This window comes from Lontra canadensis, unplaced genomic scaffold (assembly GCF_010015895.1).
Source record: "Lontra canadensis isolate GAN:19392208 unplaced genomic scaffold, GSC_riverotter_1.0 scaffold13, whole genome shotgun sequence".
Taxonomy (NCBI): Eukaryota; Metazoa; Chordata; class Mammalia; order Carnivora; family Mustelidae; genus Lontra; species Lontra canadensis.
The window spans coordinates 10,875,950-10,890,477 of NW_022631007.1; the positions used below are offsets into that span (position 1 = coordinate 10,875,950).

General features: G+C 47.5%; 1 protein-coding gene across 1 annotated transcript in view; it reads left to right on the forward strand.

The window, feature by feature from the left end:
• ARMC9 (armadillo repeat containing 9) overlaps positions 1–14,528 on the forward strand; it is a 152,985-nt gene that overhangs the window by 123,113 nt on the left and 15,344 nt on the right. The window contains exons 21-22 of the mRNA XM_032857478.1: positions 7,986–8,101; positions 13,149–13,285. Of these exons, the coding sequence (XP_032713369.1) occupies positions 7,986–8,101; positions 13,149–13,285 (253 nt within the window). The remainder of the gene's footprint in view (positions 1–7,985; positions 8,102–13,148; positions 13,286–14,528) is intronic.

The following is a 14,528-nucleotide window of genomic DNA, read 5'->3' on the forward strand; positions in this document are numbered from 1 at the left end:
TGGGCTCCATTTGATAGGATGTACATTTGTGAAAGGCAGACTCTCCTGCTTCATGGGCTGGAGATGAGGAGAACAGAGGAGGCGAGCTGTTAGTGGGGGAGCTTCTTCGGAAGAGGGGGAGCAACAGCCATGAGGCACACAGCCGTGCGCTCTGGGGACTCCATGACAAATGCTTCCTAGGGCGGCATAAACTGGATGGCTTAAAACACCAGACACGTATCCTCTCACAGCTCTGGGGGCCAGGAGTCCAGAACCAAGATGTCCCCACAGCCAGGCCCCCTGTGAAGGCCCTGGGGAAGAAGCACTCATGCTCCCCCAACTTCTTGGGGCTCCACAGGTCCCTTGGCTTGTGGCTGCATCCCTCCGGAGCTCTGCCTCCATGTCCGCAGGGCCTCCTCCCCTTCTCTCTTTCATCCCTTGAATGGACACCTGTCATTGGGTCTAGGATAATCTACGACGCTCTCTTCATCTCAGGATCCTTAATTACATCTGCAAAGACTGCAAAGAACGTCCTGTTCACGGGTTCTTGGGGTTAGAACACGGACATCTCTCTCGGGCCTCCCATCAACCCTCTGGAGCAGGTTACCAGAGGATCCCACGGTAGAAGCAGTTTTTTAAAGTTTCATTAGAAAACTATGTGGCACAGTCATCACTGAGGGGCTGTGTACACCCCAGTGTCGCCGTCTGCATCCGTTGGTCGTGCCCAGCCGCCCTCGGTCACCTGGCCCCGATGTGGAATGGACAGCCTGCCAGTCTCGGGGCGGGGGCCACCGACTTCAGCGACGGTTGTCCCTTGCTGCGCATGCGCTTCGGGCGGCCAGGGCTCTGAGTTCACATCATCATGTCACCTTGTGCCAGCCGGGGAACCTGCTTGAGACAGCAGACATCTCACTGGGGCCAAGTTCATGACTCCCGCCTCCTATTGGGATGCACCAGGTAGATGGTAGCTTTGTCGAGGTCACTTGAAAGATGCGGATTTTTTTAAAACATTGTATTAGACCATTAAAAAAGTTTTTATTGAATTCGTGGCATTTGCCTAACACAAAGCAGAATGCCAAAAAATGTAAGACCTAGCTGTCGCCTCCGAGTTTACAAAAGAACACACAGAACCAATGAAACCACGATGCTGGTGAGGGATGCAGATGACCCGAGGAGGGAGGCATGGTGAGTGGCTCGGCAGAGACCCCTGTGCAACAGAGCCAGCCCAGGGTTTTGCAAAGCCCCAGACCCTCTAGTGTGGCTCATAGCTAGAGCCTAGGATGCGCCCCAGACCTCTTTACAGTAATCCCAGGAATCTGTTCCTGTTCACACCAGTGATTTGGAAACTGGCTTGGGGGTGGAAAATGGTAGCAGTGAGCAGTGCAAGTCCCCTGCTGGGCATTCATAGCCACACCCTTCCCTGAGAGGCCACACCCACGCCACCCCACCACACCCCCCACCCCTTCCACGCCTGGGTCCTCATTGTCCCAAGTGTAAGTGTGGAGCTCCTGCGCATCACAGAGTCCTGGCCTTGAAAAATGCTGCAGGCCACAGAGCTCAGAAAGCCGGCAACAGGAGAACAGGTCCCTTTTCCTAAGCTTGCCCGAGATTGGCACTGGTCACATGAGATGTGTTGCTTACTCGTAATTCCGGGGAAAAGCAGCATGCCTTGTGTCTTCCTGAGGCCGTGACCGTCAGCAGGGCAAGACTGATGATTTGCCAACTTCTCCTTGCTTGGTTATTTCTAAATTTTTTTTGTATCACCCATACTGTGCTGAATAATCATTTAATTCTTCCTAAAAGGAATGCCCTGATTTAAATAGCTTTATCACCTTGGTTAAAGGGGCATAGATATTTATAATAGCATCTCAGTTTTTTGTTTTTATTTCAGAGTTTAAATTTACTGTTACCTTTAACAATAGTAACAAGCGTGTCTTAAGTTAGCAGAGCCCATGTCACAGGCCAAGCCCTGTGCTGACCACTTCACACATCTGACTCCCAGCAAACTACAGGGAAATTCTGTTTGTGTAGCATTTTCTAGACAGGATAGCTGAGGCTGAGGAAGGGTAAGGAACATTCTCAAGTGGATTTGAGCCTGCTTGCCCTTGCTCTTTCCCACTAAGCTGTGCCACGTTCTGGAAGAGCTGTCGATTTTCCAGTGAATTGCATGCTGTATTTGAAAACTGAGAGAAGTCCCACTGAGTGGTCTCTGTTGTAAGCATAAACTCAGTTTTGAGGGGAACACCGACTGTAAAAGCTAATTACTCGCTTTCCACACTTCCTTCCCCCTGTCAAATGAAGGCCCAAATTCGTGCAATTTTCTCTGGAGCCTTGTCTCCAGAGAATGTGTATATACACATACGCCTGGAAATCTGCAACTCACCCCCCTCCTGCCCCCAAGGGTCCTGAAGCCGGAGTCTGGGCCATGGAGACTTTGCCAGTGGGGCAGTGGGCACAGCTGGCCGGGTGCAAGGCTGGGCCCTTTGGGGGAAGCTGGGCTCTAGGTGCCATCATCCCACTGTCCTCAGGGAGCACGAGGTGCTGGCAGCAAAAACCACAATCAGAGAAAGAAGAGCCTCAGTTTGCAGTTGTTGCTTCTAGATCTCTTTCAAATGTGTCTCCACTTTGGAGCTTTTTCCAATCACTTTCCAATCCGTTCTTCCTGCTCTGCCTAATGGTTGAAGACTCAGTGCCCTCCACAGAGCCAGAGAGCCTTTGGAACTAAAAGTCCACATTTCTTGTGTGTGAAAACACAAAACACAACCGAATAAGCAGGGCGAAAAGATCCCCAACCCCCGAATATACTAAATGCGTTTCTTTTTCAGTTTATTTCTTATATATTTTTTTTACATTTATTTATTTATTTATTTTAGATTTTTTTTATTTATTTGAGAGTGAGAGAGAGAAAGAGCACAAGTAGGGGGAGTGGGAGAGGGAGAAGCAGGCCTCCTGCGGAGCAGGGAGCCCGTTGCAGGGTGTGATCCCCGGACCCCAGGACCGTGACCTGAGTTGAAGGCAGACACTTAACTGACAGAGCCACTCAGGTGCCCCTATTTGTTTATTTTTAATTAATGTCTACACCAAACATGGGGCTCAAGCTCAGAACCCTGAGATCAAGAGTTGTACACTCTACCTCCTGAGCTAGTTAGGCGCCCTATGTATTCTTCTTTCTCATTACAAAAGAAATGCTTATTACTCAAAGTCAGAAGTAAACAGCACAAACAATCGTAATAAGCACTGTTCCCTTCCATTTATCTCTGCGTTGTGTCTTTCCTTTATCAACTGCAAACAGCAGAGTCCTGCCTTATCAGTCCCACTGATGATACTGGGGGACATCAGACCCCAGGCTCTGTCCATGTCTTGCTACACCCTGCTGTCAGCATGAAGGGAAGACCCAGGTTTTGTGGGACCTCTGGTTTACAGGGCTTGGGAGGACTTCTTTTTTTTTTTTAAAGATTTTATTTATTCAAGAGCAAGAGAGAAAGAGAGCAAGAGAGAGCACAAGCAGTGGGGAGGGAAAGAAAGAGAGGGAGAAGCTCCCTACTGAGCAGGGAGACCAATCTGGGACTCAATCCCAGGACCCTGAGATCATGACCTGAGCTGAAGGCAGAGGCCTAACCTACTGAGCCATCCAGGAGCCCCAAGTACAGGAAGCCTTCTTTAAATAAAGGAATACAAAGCTAGCTATGAAAGTGAACATCTACTTTAGAATAAAAATGAGAAAATAAATCACAGTGAATTCAAATTTTAATAATCAACAGATACCACAAACAGAACAGTAGTATTTTTGTTAATTAGCTGCTTTGCACACCTCATAGGGGCTTTTTTTAAATTTTTGTTTTATGCCTTTGATTGCCTCTACATAGATGACCATGAGTTTGTAACGTATTCTACAGAGAGAAAAAGAAATTAGTCCTTCTTGTAATGTATTTGATCACATTTAATCAAATTTGATCAAGATTAGAAAATCTGGCCTCACATTTAGTTTTTGATAATGCTGTATACATTTTTAGGATTGTCGCTAAATTTGAGAACACCATCCTCAAGTTTCTTCCACAAATAAGCTGCAAGATTTGAAGCTATTTCTAGTTTTCTTGCATGCTCATTATTCATAAATGTTCTGACAACATAGGGAATTCCTAGAAGCTCTTCCTACCCCAAGACAGCTAGTGACCGTTTGGCTCTGCCCCAAAGTGAGTGGGAATCAGATGAATATATCCCAGAAAACCTGCATTAAATGTCACTTGGACTCAGCATATACTTACCTAAGTCCTAAATTCTAGCATCATGTCCCCAGCATGACGGGAAGTAGGACAAGGGAAGTCAGGGTAGGAAGAAACAGCAGAAGGGAAGTCAGAGGAGAAAAAAACAGTAGTCTTAAGTGCTTGCAATGAAAATATCCTACTTTTGCAAATGTTACAAAAACATGTGACCACACAAACACATTGCGAGGGCCCCTTCTGGGCCTTGAAGCTCCAGTTTCATGAGCTCCACAGCAGGCCTGCCTCTGCGCATCGCCCCTCATTCCCACGTGTTGCCTCTTGGTCATGAGGGGACCAATGCAGCCCCTGGCACAGACCCATGAGAAAGTCAGGAAGAGGGCCACAGCTACCTCCTCAAGAGTGCTTGTCCCCAAAGCTCCCGCTGGTGACTCCACTCCATTCTTACAGTCAGAACTGGGTCACAGGACCCCCAGCTGCAAGAGAGTCTGGGTAAGGGAGTATTTTTAAGTAGAAACATTTCTTTGCCAACAAAATCAGAGTACTGTTGGTCAAGAGAGACTGAATATCGGGTGGGCAGCAAACCGGGTCTGCTTCAGCTCCTGTATTATTCCTATGTGGGTGATGGATGGGTGGTTGGGTGGATGGATGGATGGACTGATAGATGATAGAATACCTATATTTTCTTATAAAAATTTATACTGTTTTATTAACATATCACAGTTTCCTTACGTGATTCACCAATCCTTGAAAACTAGTCAATGGGAAATAACATTTTTTTTTTCTAAATTGACATGTGTTGACCATCTTCTGCTACTGAATAAATTACATTCTGCTAAATCATCTGCTGCATTTTTTTAGTAGCAGAACAAAAGCCCCATCTGTCACACAGATGAAGGCTGAGTTCCTCAGGCTTCGGCCACCAGTAAGGTGGCCGCCAGGAACCCTTTCTCTCCTCACTCCTGATAGCCCGAGGCGTTTCTGCGGAACTCGGTAGAGTCACAGGTTGTTGGACGAGATAGCCTTTCAGATCTTTCCAGCCCAAAAAGGTGCTTTGAAACTGAGGGGCCGAGAGGGGCGTGAGACCTCGTGGGCTACATGGCTCACTCTGAGGGCACAACAAGTCATAAGATGAGCGGGAGGCAGGCCCGCGGGGGCGGCTGCTGTGGGACGCTGGGTGTGCCCGGCACAGTGCTGGGACCCTCACACTTACCCCTCTGCACCGAGGGTGTCTGGGTAACAGACCAGACATTCAGGCCCACAGGCCAGACTCGGTTTCTTCATCCTCTGGAGAGGCCAAATACCACCCACCTGAAGTTATTTCCTAGACCTCTAAGGATCTAAGAAGATGGGATGGCAGGGGCGCCTGGCTGTCTCTGTCATAGAGCACACGACTCTTGATCTTGGGGTGTGCGTTCAAGCCCCACATTAGTTGCAGAGATTACTTAAAATCTTTAAAAAAAAAAAAAAAAAGGGAAAGGGTATGGCTGACTGTGTTTTCCAAAGGCTGAAACACTCACATGTAAGTGTCCTCTAGGAAGGAGGTGGGAGGATGAGCTCAGGAGACGCGTGGGGTAGGGGACGAGGACGCTAGAAGGCATATGTTCCCCGTCTCCCCTTTTCCAGTATCTTAGGACCCACCTTCTGAGCTGTCTTTGGAAAGACTCGGGTGTTCTGTCTGTCATAATGGAGGGAGAAAGAGAAGCAGGGGTGTTCCTGGGGTGCGTTTGAGGATGGGATGAAAGGGGCCTGCTCACCTGATGAGCAGCACAGGCTGTAAATTTGAGCCTCGGTGCTGGACGGGGCAGCGTGACCAGAGGGGAGTGTAAGAGCAGCCAACAGTGTGGAGGATTTCAGTGAAAATAGCCTTCTGTGGCGGTTCACACAAGAGCTACAGAGAGAGGCGGAACTGCATTTTAGTTCCTCCTAGAAGGTTGGTCAAGTGCCATCTCCTCCTCCCCAGAGGCTGAAGGCCTCACACCTTCTCTGTCCTCCGGCCCTGCTCCCCTTCCCATGGCCTCCTCTCTGCCCCCTCCACCCACCCTCCCTAGCTGGCAGCCGTTCCCATAGCACGGGGAGGCCCCCTTTTTCTTTTCCCTACCTCACACACTAGATTAACCCAAATAAGCTCTCAGCAAAAATCAAGGAATCAAAGATGTAATTCCAATTAAAAAAAAAAAATTCTGGTTTGTTTTTGTTGTTGTATAAGCCAACTTTCTTATTTTTACTTTCAAGTAATTCTAGATTCACAGGAATTTGAAAAGATAATGTAAAGAGGTCCATAGCCCTTCCCTCAGTTTCTGTGGTGGCCCCGCTTTGCATGACTGAGCACCAGGTCACACGGGCGCCCCGTGCTGGGACCATCCAGACTCTGGTCCCATTTCCCCAGTCGTACAGTCATGTCTTCCGTAAACCATTTGTCTCAGTTGTGAACATAATCTAATCATATTACAGAACACTTGGAAAATAAAGGGGAGAAAAAAGTTCCTCCTGCTTCTGATATCCTGCCTCCCACTGTATGCATTTTAGTGTTCATTTCCTTCCGGTCTCATGTGTACTTTTAGCCTAATGGAAAGCATCATTTATATGCGGTATTATAACCTCTTATTAAATTTTTTAAAAAAACATTTTTTCATAACCTAGTCTTTAGCATTGTAAATGGCCACTTAATATTTCAAATGAATTTGCCATATTGCACTTATCTATTCCTCTCTTATCAGACACTTGATTATTCCAACTTTATAACAATTTTGTAATAAGCAACTTTGTTTATTTAACGTTTTCCATATTTGGGATTCTTTCACTAGGATTTAAACCCAAGGATGTGAACATTTTTGTGACCCTTCTGATGTAAAACACCAGATTACTTCCTACAGTAATTAGAAATGACCCAGCCTGCTGGGCCACTAACATTTCCGACTCCTGCCAGTCATGGGATCATTTCTTTAATGATCCTGTAATTGTTGAAAGATGATACCTTTTAGTTGTAGTTTCTTCTTTTTTTTTAAAGATTTTATTTATGTATTTGACACAGAGAGAGAGGGGGAAGAGCACACAGGCAGGGGGAGCAGCAGAGGGAGAGGGAGAAGCAGGCTCTCTGCATAGGAAGGAGCCCAATGTGGGGCTCGATCCTAGGACCCTGCAATCATGACCTGAGGCGAAGGCAGACGTTTAACAACTGAGCCACCCAGGTGCCCCGAAAGTTGTAGTTTCTAATTACTTGTGAAATTGATCGTTTTTTTCTTTTATTTATCAGTGATCTTTTCTATTGTGTAACTTAGCTATTTGAATTCTTTGCTCAATCGTCTACTGTTTTACTTTTTGATATGTAAGAGCTACTTATCTAATGACAATCTTAACCTTTCATCTGTTAAATATGTGCAAATATTTCTTCCCAGTTGGTTGTTTACCTGTTCATTTGGCTTATGTCTAATATATAAGTGGAAAATTTTTATGAAACCCAATCTGCCTTTTTTCCCTTCTCACTTTCAAAACTCAGTCTTCCCCGAGATGTGATTGTTACTGTATTCAAACTGTTTTCTTCTTCTCTTTTCCATGGCCTGTTTGCCTGTTGTTTCTTATTTTTTAATTTATACTACTAAGTGGCCTAATGCAAACCTAAAGGAATTTTCCCCCAATTTCTGCTTATTGGAATAATCCGTGTCATGATCCTTCCCCATTTATTTGCAAAGCCTCTTATTACTATAGATCAATGTATTACATGTAGGAACTTCTCCTTCAAGGTCAGCTCTCAAGTAGGTGGTATCTCCTCTTTCCTTCTGCCAGATTATGACAAACACGGGGAAGGCGAGGCGGAAGGGCCTGGTCTGTGTGCAGCAGAGTGCCGACGAGCCCCTGCGCCGGCCTGTCACCCCCGGCGGCCACAGGACCGGGTACCCAGCGTAAGTCCGGGCTAACAGAGGCGGGATTTCTTTTCTTAAGCTTTGTTTTAACTGCAGTGTAAGATGTATGTCTTGAAAAACTCAAAATAAAACGTTCACATTGGAAAGCATTTATCTCTTTATTGTTTATCACTTGGGGATTTTTGAGGGGAAAAACTTGTGTCCCTCACCCCTGGCTTGCTTCTTCCAAAAATGAAATGGTTGGATTTCAGGATCTCCAGGTACTTCCAGCCCTAGCCCAGAAGAAGCCAGGTGTCAGCCAATGTAATTCAAAGGAAAGGACCAGAAGGAGCAGCAGTGGATCCACCCAACAACCCCCGGGGTTGCTTTTGTTCTGCTGGGTTGGAGTGTCACAGATGAAGACACCAAATCCACTTATTTTTAGATAAACACACTTTTTAAAGCAAATCTATGCATGTTTAGTGGCCTAGCTTTCTTCATAGCCTTGCTCCTACCCCATTGATGTAACCAAAATTGTAGTGAGGTTACCCAGAACCTCAGATCAACCTGGGGACCTAGGGACCTAGGTCCCTGTAGGCTCTTAGGGAGCCCCAGACCAGGCAGTCCAGCTGTCCAGAGAGAATGGCAGAGAGAAAAGGGTACCTGCCGGGGGCTTATAGAGAGCAGGAGAAAAACCTACAGATGTGGCCATAGAATAGTTCAGATGAATAGGACATATTTTACAGAGTTATCCCCTATAGCCGGGCAGTTTGGTTGTTTCCATTTTTACTCTATAGTAATTTGTAAGGAACAGCCAGGTGCCTGGGATACAGCCCCAAACAGAGCCTGGAAAGGGCTGCCCTCACGGAGCTCCATGCACGGTTGCTGGGGAGGCCGAACCCCCCCCACCCAGAGATCCTGCCAAGGGCTGTTGCCCACGTGGGACTTGAACATGGCCCACACCATGGACCGGTGATCTGTTTGATTTGGTTTCCAAACTAGTCATCCCGTGCTTCACATTTCAAGGTTCTTATTTTAAATTGCTAATATGCATTTTTCTCTTAAACTTGCTATCAGTATGTTTTAACTTAGCTTCCAGCTTGTGAATATTTTGCCACCTCTGCGTCCTCTCAGTTTCCCTCTATGTGCATGATGTATAATTTACACACTTAAACTTTGTTTTGCTGAACCGTTTGAAAGAAGGTTGCAGACCTGCGGCACGTGTCCCCCAAGGGCCAGGACATCCTGTACTTAACGACAATATCACACCTAAGAGAATTAACATTCACGTAACTTTATATAGTATATCAGTATTCCCTAACTGTCCCCAAAATGTCCTTTATATCAGGTTTTGTGTTTGCTTGTTTGATTTGGAATATAGCCAAGTGTCAACTACTAGTAAATCTGGTTTATATCTTTTTAAATGGAAGTGGTAACAGGAGCTGATAAAATTCATCTTGCTTAACATGGAATAGAGGATGTCAAATAGTCATCTTTAAAAATTATTTCAAGATTATCTTTTAAAGCTCTTGAAACCCAGAGAGACAACCATGACATAAGGCTATTGCATTAGAAATAAGGATAAAGGGAATCTAATAAATATAAGATCTAACCAGTGGGTACCATCAATTCTGAGGTCAGGTGTTCTGCCTTGTGGAGAGGAAGAAGAAGACATCTTTCCATGCCTGGAAGTGGTCCCTGCAAGGACTGAGAGGACCTCATTTTCCTGGAACTGGACCTTCCCAATTGCCCATGGCCACTCCCTCCATTGGGCCAATTCTGCAAACATTTCTATCGCTTCTGTGTGCCAGATGGCGTGCTAATTGCTAGGGAAACTAGAATCAATGAGATGTGATTTCTGTCCCCAGAAGCACACAGAGCCAGCTTCCTCCTGGGGGAGAGCCATCATCAATGTCCTGTGGTCAGTGGATGGTAGCAGACTCTGGGTGCTCCCGGCACTCGGCAGAAAGTCAACTTTCAGGATCTTTAGTTGTAAAGATCCTATAAAAAGTGTCTGTGACTCCACACAGCCAGCCAGCTCTGATCATCTGGTGTTGCCAGGAGTGTTGACCGAGAATCTCAGGGATCTTGGAGACACTGACCATACACACAACACACATTCGAGGTACTGGTACTTCTGGAGTTAGTAATCCTACTTCTAGGATTTGATGCTGAGAAGCAATCAGAAATTCACAGATATATATACATGGGCATTTATTGCAGTGTTCATAAGAAATCTAAATGGGGGCACCTGGGTGGCTCAGTTGGCGAAGCATCCGGCCCTTGATTACAACTGAGGTCATGATCTCAGGGTCGTGAGATCGAGCCCCATGTTGGGCTCCACACTGCACGTGGAGCCTGCTTAAGATTCTCTCTCTCCCTCTCTCCCTCTGCCCCTCTCTAAAAAAATAAAGAAAACCTTACTTGCTTAAAAAAAAAGAATTAAATGCCCAAAGTAGGAGGCTGTTTACATAATTATATATTCATACAACACAGCATTGAAAATGACATTTTTGAAGAATGTTTAATACATGAGGAGAGCCTCACAATATATTACTAAGTGAAAAGGCAAATTTTTTTAAAAGATTTTATTTATTTATTTGACAGACAGAGATCACAAGTAGGCAGAGAGGCAGGCAGAGAGAGGGGGAAGCAGGCTTCCTGCTGAGCAGAGAGCCCGATGTGGGGCTCGATTCCAGGACCCTGAGATCATGACCCGAGCTGAAGGCAGAGGCTGTAACTCACTGAGCCACCCAGGCGCCCCTACTGCTTTTTTAACCAAGAAAAGAAAGATTGAGGAGCGCCTGGGTGGCTCAGCCATTAGGTGTCTGCCTTTGGCTCAGACCATTATCCCAGGATCCTGGGATCAAACCCCACATCTGGCCCTGCTCAGCAGGAAGCCTGCTTCTCCCTCTCCCACTCCCCCTGCTTGTGTTCCCTCTCTCGCTGTGTCTCTCTGTCAAATAAATAAATAAAACCTTAAAAAAAAAAAAAAGAAGATTGAAAATAAAAAGATGGTTACCCTGAACAGCTCAGGGCCCTCCCTCACCCCAGCATCCTATGTGCTCCCCCAACTCTCCCTCAGCCTATTTCCTCTACAAACCATACCCCCTCACCTCACCCCCTCTGTGGGTTCTGGATCCCTCCCCTCCGCCCACTGTCCAAACTTGGCGCCATCATTTAACACCTCATTTCCCCCACCTTCACCCTCCCCTCCTATTTTCCTTCCCCAGGCCTTCCTTCAGACAGGCTCCCAAGTCCCTGGCCCCCCTTGGCCAGGGCCTCTCTGCCTGCTTCCCTGCCCCCTCCCCTCCCTTCGTGGCCCACGCGGTCCAGCAGTGACCTCAAGTTCCTCCTGCCACATCTATCCATGACCTTGCAGCTTCCTTTTTTTTTCTAATTAAAATTCAATTAACCAACATCTAGAACATCATTTGTCTCAGCTGTAGAGTTCAGTAACTCATCAGCTGCAGTTTCCAACCCTAGAGGATGCTCAAATGCTCAGCGTCTCTCTCATGGTTGTCACTGCCAACCCAACTCCTGGTCACCCTCCTACCCCCACACCCTGCTGCCATGTAGGCCTGGCCCCAAACTCCCCCTCTGCCAACTAAAATGCCCCTTTTGTGGCCCCTACCCATCCCGCCTCTCCACGGGTTTCCTTGCACACTGCTGACACCCAGATTTCACTCCTTTCTAGACTTGCCCCAAGCCCGAGGGGTGTCCCCACAACACCCCAAGTCAGCGCTTCCTAGGGGAACACCACTGTCTTCTGAGCCCCCTGCTTCAGGGAATGGCATTAACACCCCCAAACACACGATTCAGAATCCCACCCCATGGCCTTCTCCCTCTGCTCTCCCTGCTCTGCCCTCCCCTCTGCCCTCCAGAGCCACGCCTTCCCCCACAATGGTGCCCCCTGCCACTCTCCGCTAGAATGAGGTTTCTAGCACATTACCATAGAATGGCATTTGGGTGACTCCTGTTTCCCTCAGGGATCAAATCTAACAAAACCCTGGAAGACAGTTGACCCTGTCAGTTGACCCCCCTCCCCCCCCCACCCAGCCCCCAACACCTGGGGCCTCAAAGCGTCCCAGGACACCCTTTCCCCTCTAGCCCACAGTTTTTGTGGTGCCTTAAATCTTTCTATAACAATGCAGCATTTTGTTTGTTTCCGCCTCTGTATCTGCCTCACTGATGTTACCTCTGTTCGAAAATTTTCCCTCCTTTGGCCCCTAGCTCAGAGTTCAGGACTGGCTGAAAGACACACACACACACACACACACACACACACAGAGCCTTTCCTGCCCTTTAGGGTGGCTTAGCGTCTGTTTGTCTTTGCCACTGGAACTGACATTCAAGAACAGCCATCTCCTAGGTCCCAACCCTGGGCAGAGCGCCACAGGCCCACCCCGCTGTGTCTCCCACCAAGCCCTCGCTGGGCGGGTGGCTGGTGTCTCCTTGTTGAAGAGAAGCGAGCTCTGGGCCCACCTGGAGAGCCTTGCTCAGGATCTGCTGTCGAGGCTGAACAAGGAGCTACTGTCCATCCCGCCACCTCCCGGCGGGCCCAGGCCCCGTGTCTCCGGCTCCAGGCCTAGGGGTCCGGCACAATGAGGCGTCCAGTCCGTGTCTGCTGCGTGAATGGGTCTCCACCGACCCGGGTGCTGGCAGGCTTTTGGGCACCATTCAGCAGGTGATGCGGAGAGAAGGCTCCCGAGCCTGGGCCTGCCTAACTCTTCCTGTCGTGGCTGACATGACATGTCATGTCTTTCCTGACTGCATTCATCCCTTCGCTCCTCTGCTTCATCCTCCGAGGAAAAACGAGAAGATTGGTGCCTTGAATTGTTTGGTTGAAATGTCATGTTCCCGTGTCCCCCAAATCCAGAAGATCTCATTCGTGTGTTATAATGACATGAAGCCATATATCCCTGTAAATGAATAGGAGCTAACAGGATACTTTCTAATTTCTGCCAATGCCCTCAAATATGTTTAATGTCTGCTAGGAATTTCAGGTACTTCTACTTCCTTGTGTCTGTTTGTGTTGCCGCTCAGTAGTCAGTATATACCTCCTGGCCATCTGTATTTATTGCTGTTTCTCATTTTTTTTCTCCAGACCGGAAGACTGTCCCATTTCTCCCCAGATGACCCAGCACTCCCGAAACGGCAGCCTCCCATCCCTGACCAGCGCCCACCGTCCTGTCTACAGCGGTGCTCAGACCGGTGCTTCCGAGTCTGGCATCTCTGCTTCGGGTAAGAAGCAGCACAGGGGCTGGGAGGCAGCTCGGGGGGCTGATGATGCCCAGAATTAGAATCAAAGGAAGCAGCAGCAGTTAGAGACCCAGAAAGGCCTCAGCCTTGCACCTGATCTCCCCCACTGCTCTGCATCACACGGGCCCACAGGCCCACAGGCCCACAACCACACAGCCACGCATGACCGCCGGCTTTTCCTCTAAACCCCCTTGTCTCAAAGCACCATGTGTGCTGCCCACGTCCACAGATGAGTCGGGCAAGATTTCTGCTCGCGGAAAGCTGCGTTCGATGTGCAATTTCAAAATAGTCATCTCAGAAAAACGGACATTCCTGACCGAGACTTTGGTGCATCCAGCTCGGATGCTGAGGCAGTCGGCCACCTGTTTAAGGGCTGGTCTGAGAGAGAAACACGCCAGGAGAAGCCAGGAGAAATGGCCGCAAGAGCCAAAACATTTTGAAACATCTCATTGAATTCCCCGGAGACTGATGGGGGATAAAAGGATTTTGTTAGATGCCAGAAAAAAAAATAGATATGCTTTGAATCAGAAACATACAAAGTATTTTTTTTTTTAATTCACAAGAGGAAATTAAAAGGATATGAGCAGGCCAGATAAGGCTAATCTCCATTGAAAGAGGAAAAACAACAGAGGAGCAGGTCAGATTCTGGGATGAGAAACATCGAACTTCTATAATCTGCTCACTGTCGGATTCCAGCGCTTCCAAGCCCGGTTCAAAGCAGAAGGCTGGTCACAGACCAGAGGATAGCCCAGTTGTTGAGTCTGGGGGACGGTCTCCTGGTTTGCACACTTTTAGAGGTTTCGCCAACTGGGCTCATGTGTTATTAGAGCTGTAAACATTAATATGCCTTCACTGAAAGGTGATTAAGTTCCACCATCTGTCCAGAAATTTCTGCTTCCAGGATGGAGGTTTTAGGTGGTCTAACCACCTTTGCCGATTTAACCAAATGCCATTGAGTTAAAAGGTGATTTCAAGCTCCAAAGACCTGGACTTCCCAAAATTTGCATTTAGGGTAATTTATTTATCAGGTACGTCCTTGCTTTACCAAAGCGACCACCAGGACGATCCTCCGTCTGACACCAATTCTCAGTATGGTCCTGTGTTTTGGAAGGATTTAGCATGGATTACCTATAGGAGGGAGGCATTTGAGGTGCCACAGATGGAGTAGCTGCGTGGCAACTGGTTTTCCTGGAAATGGTGATGTCATTGTGATTTTCAAAAATAA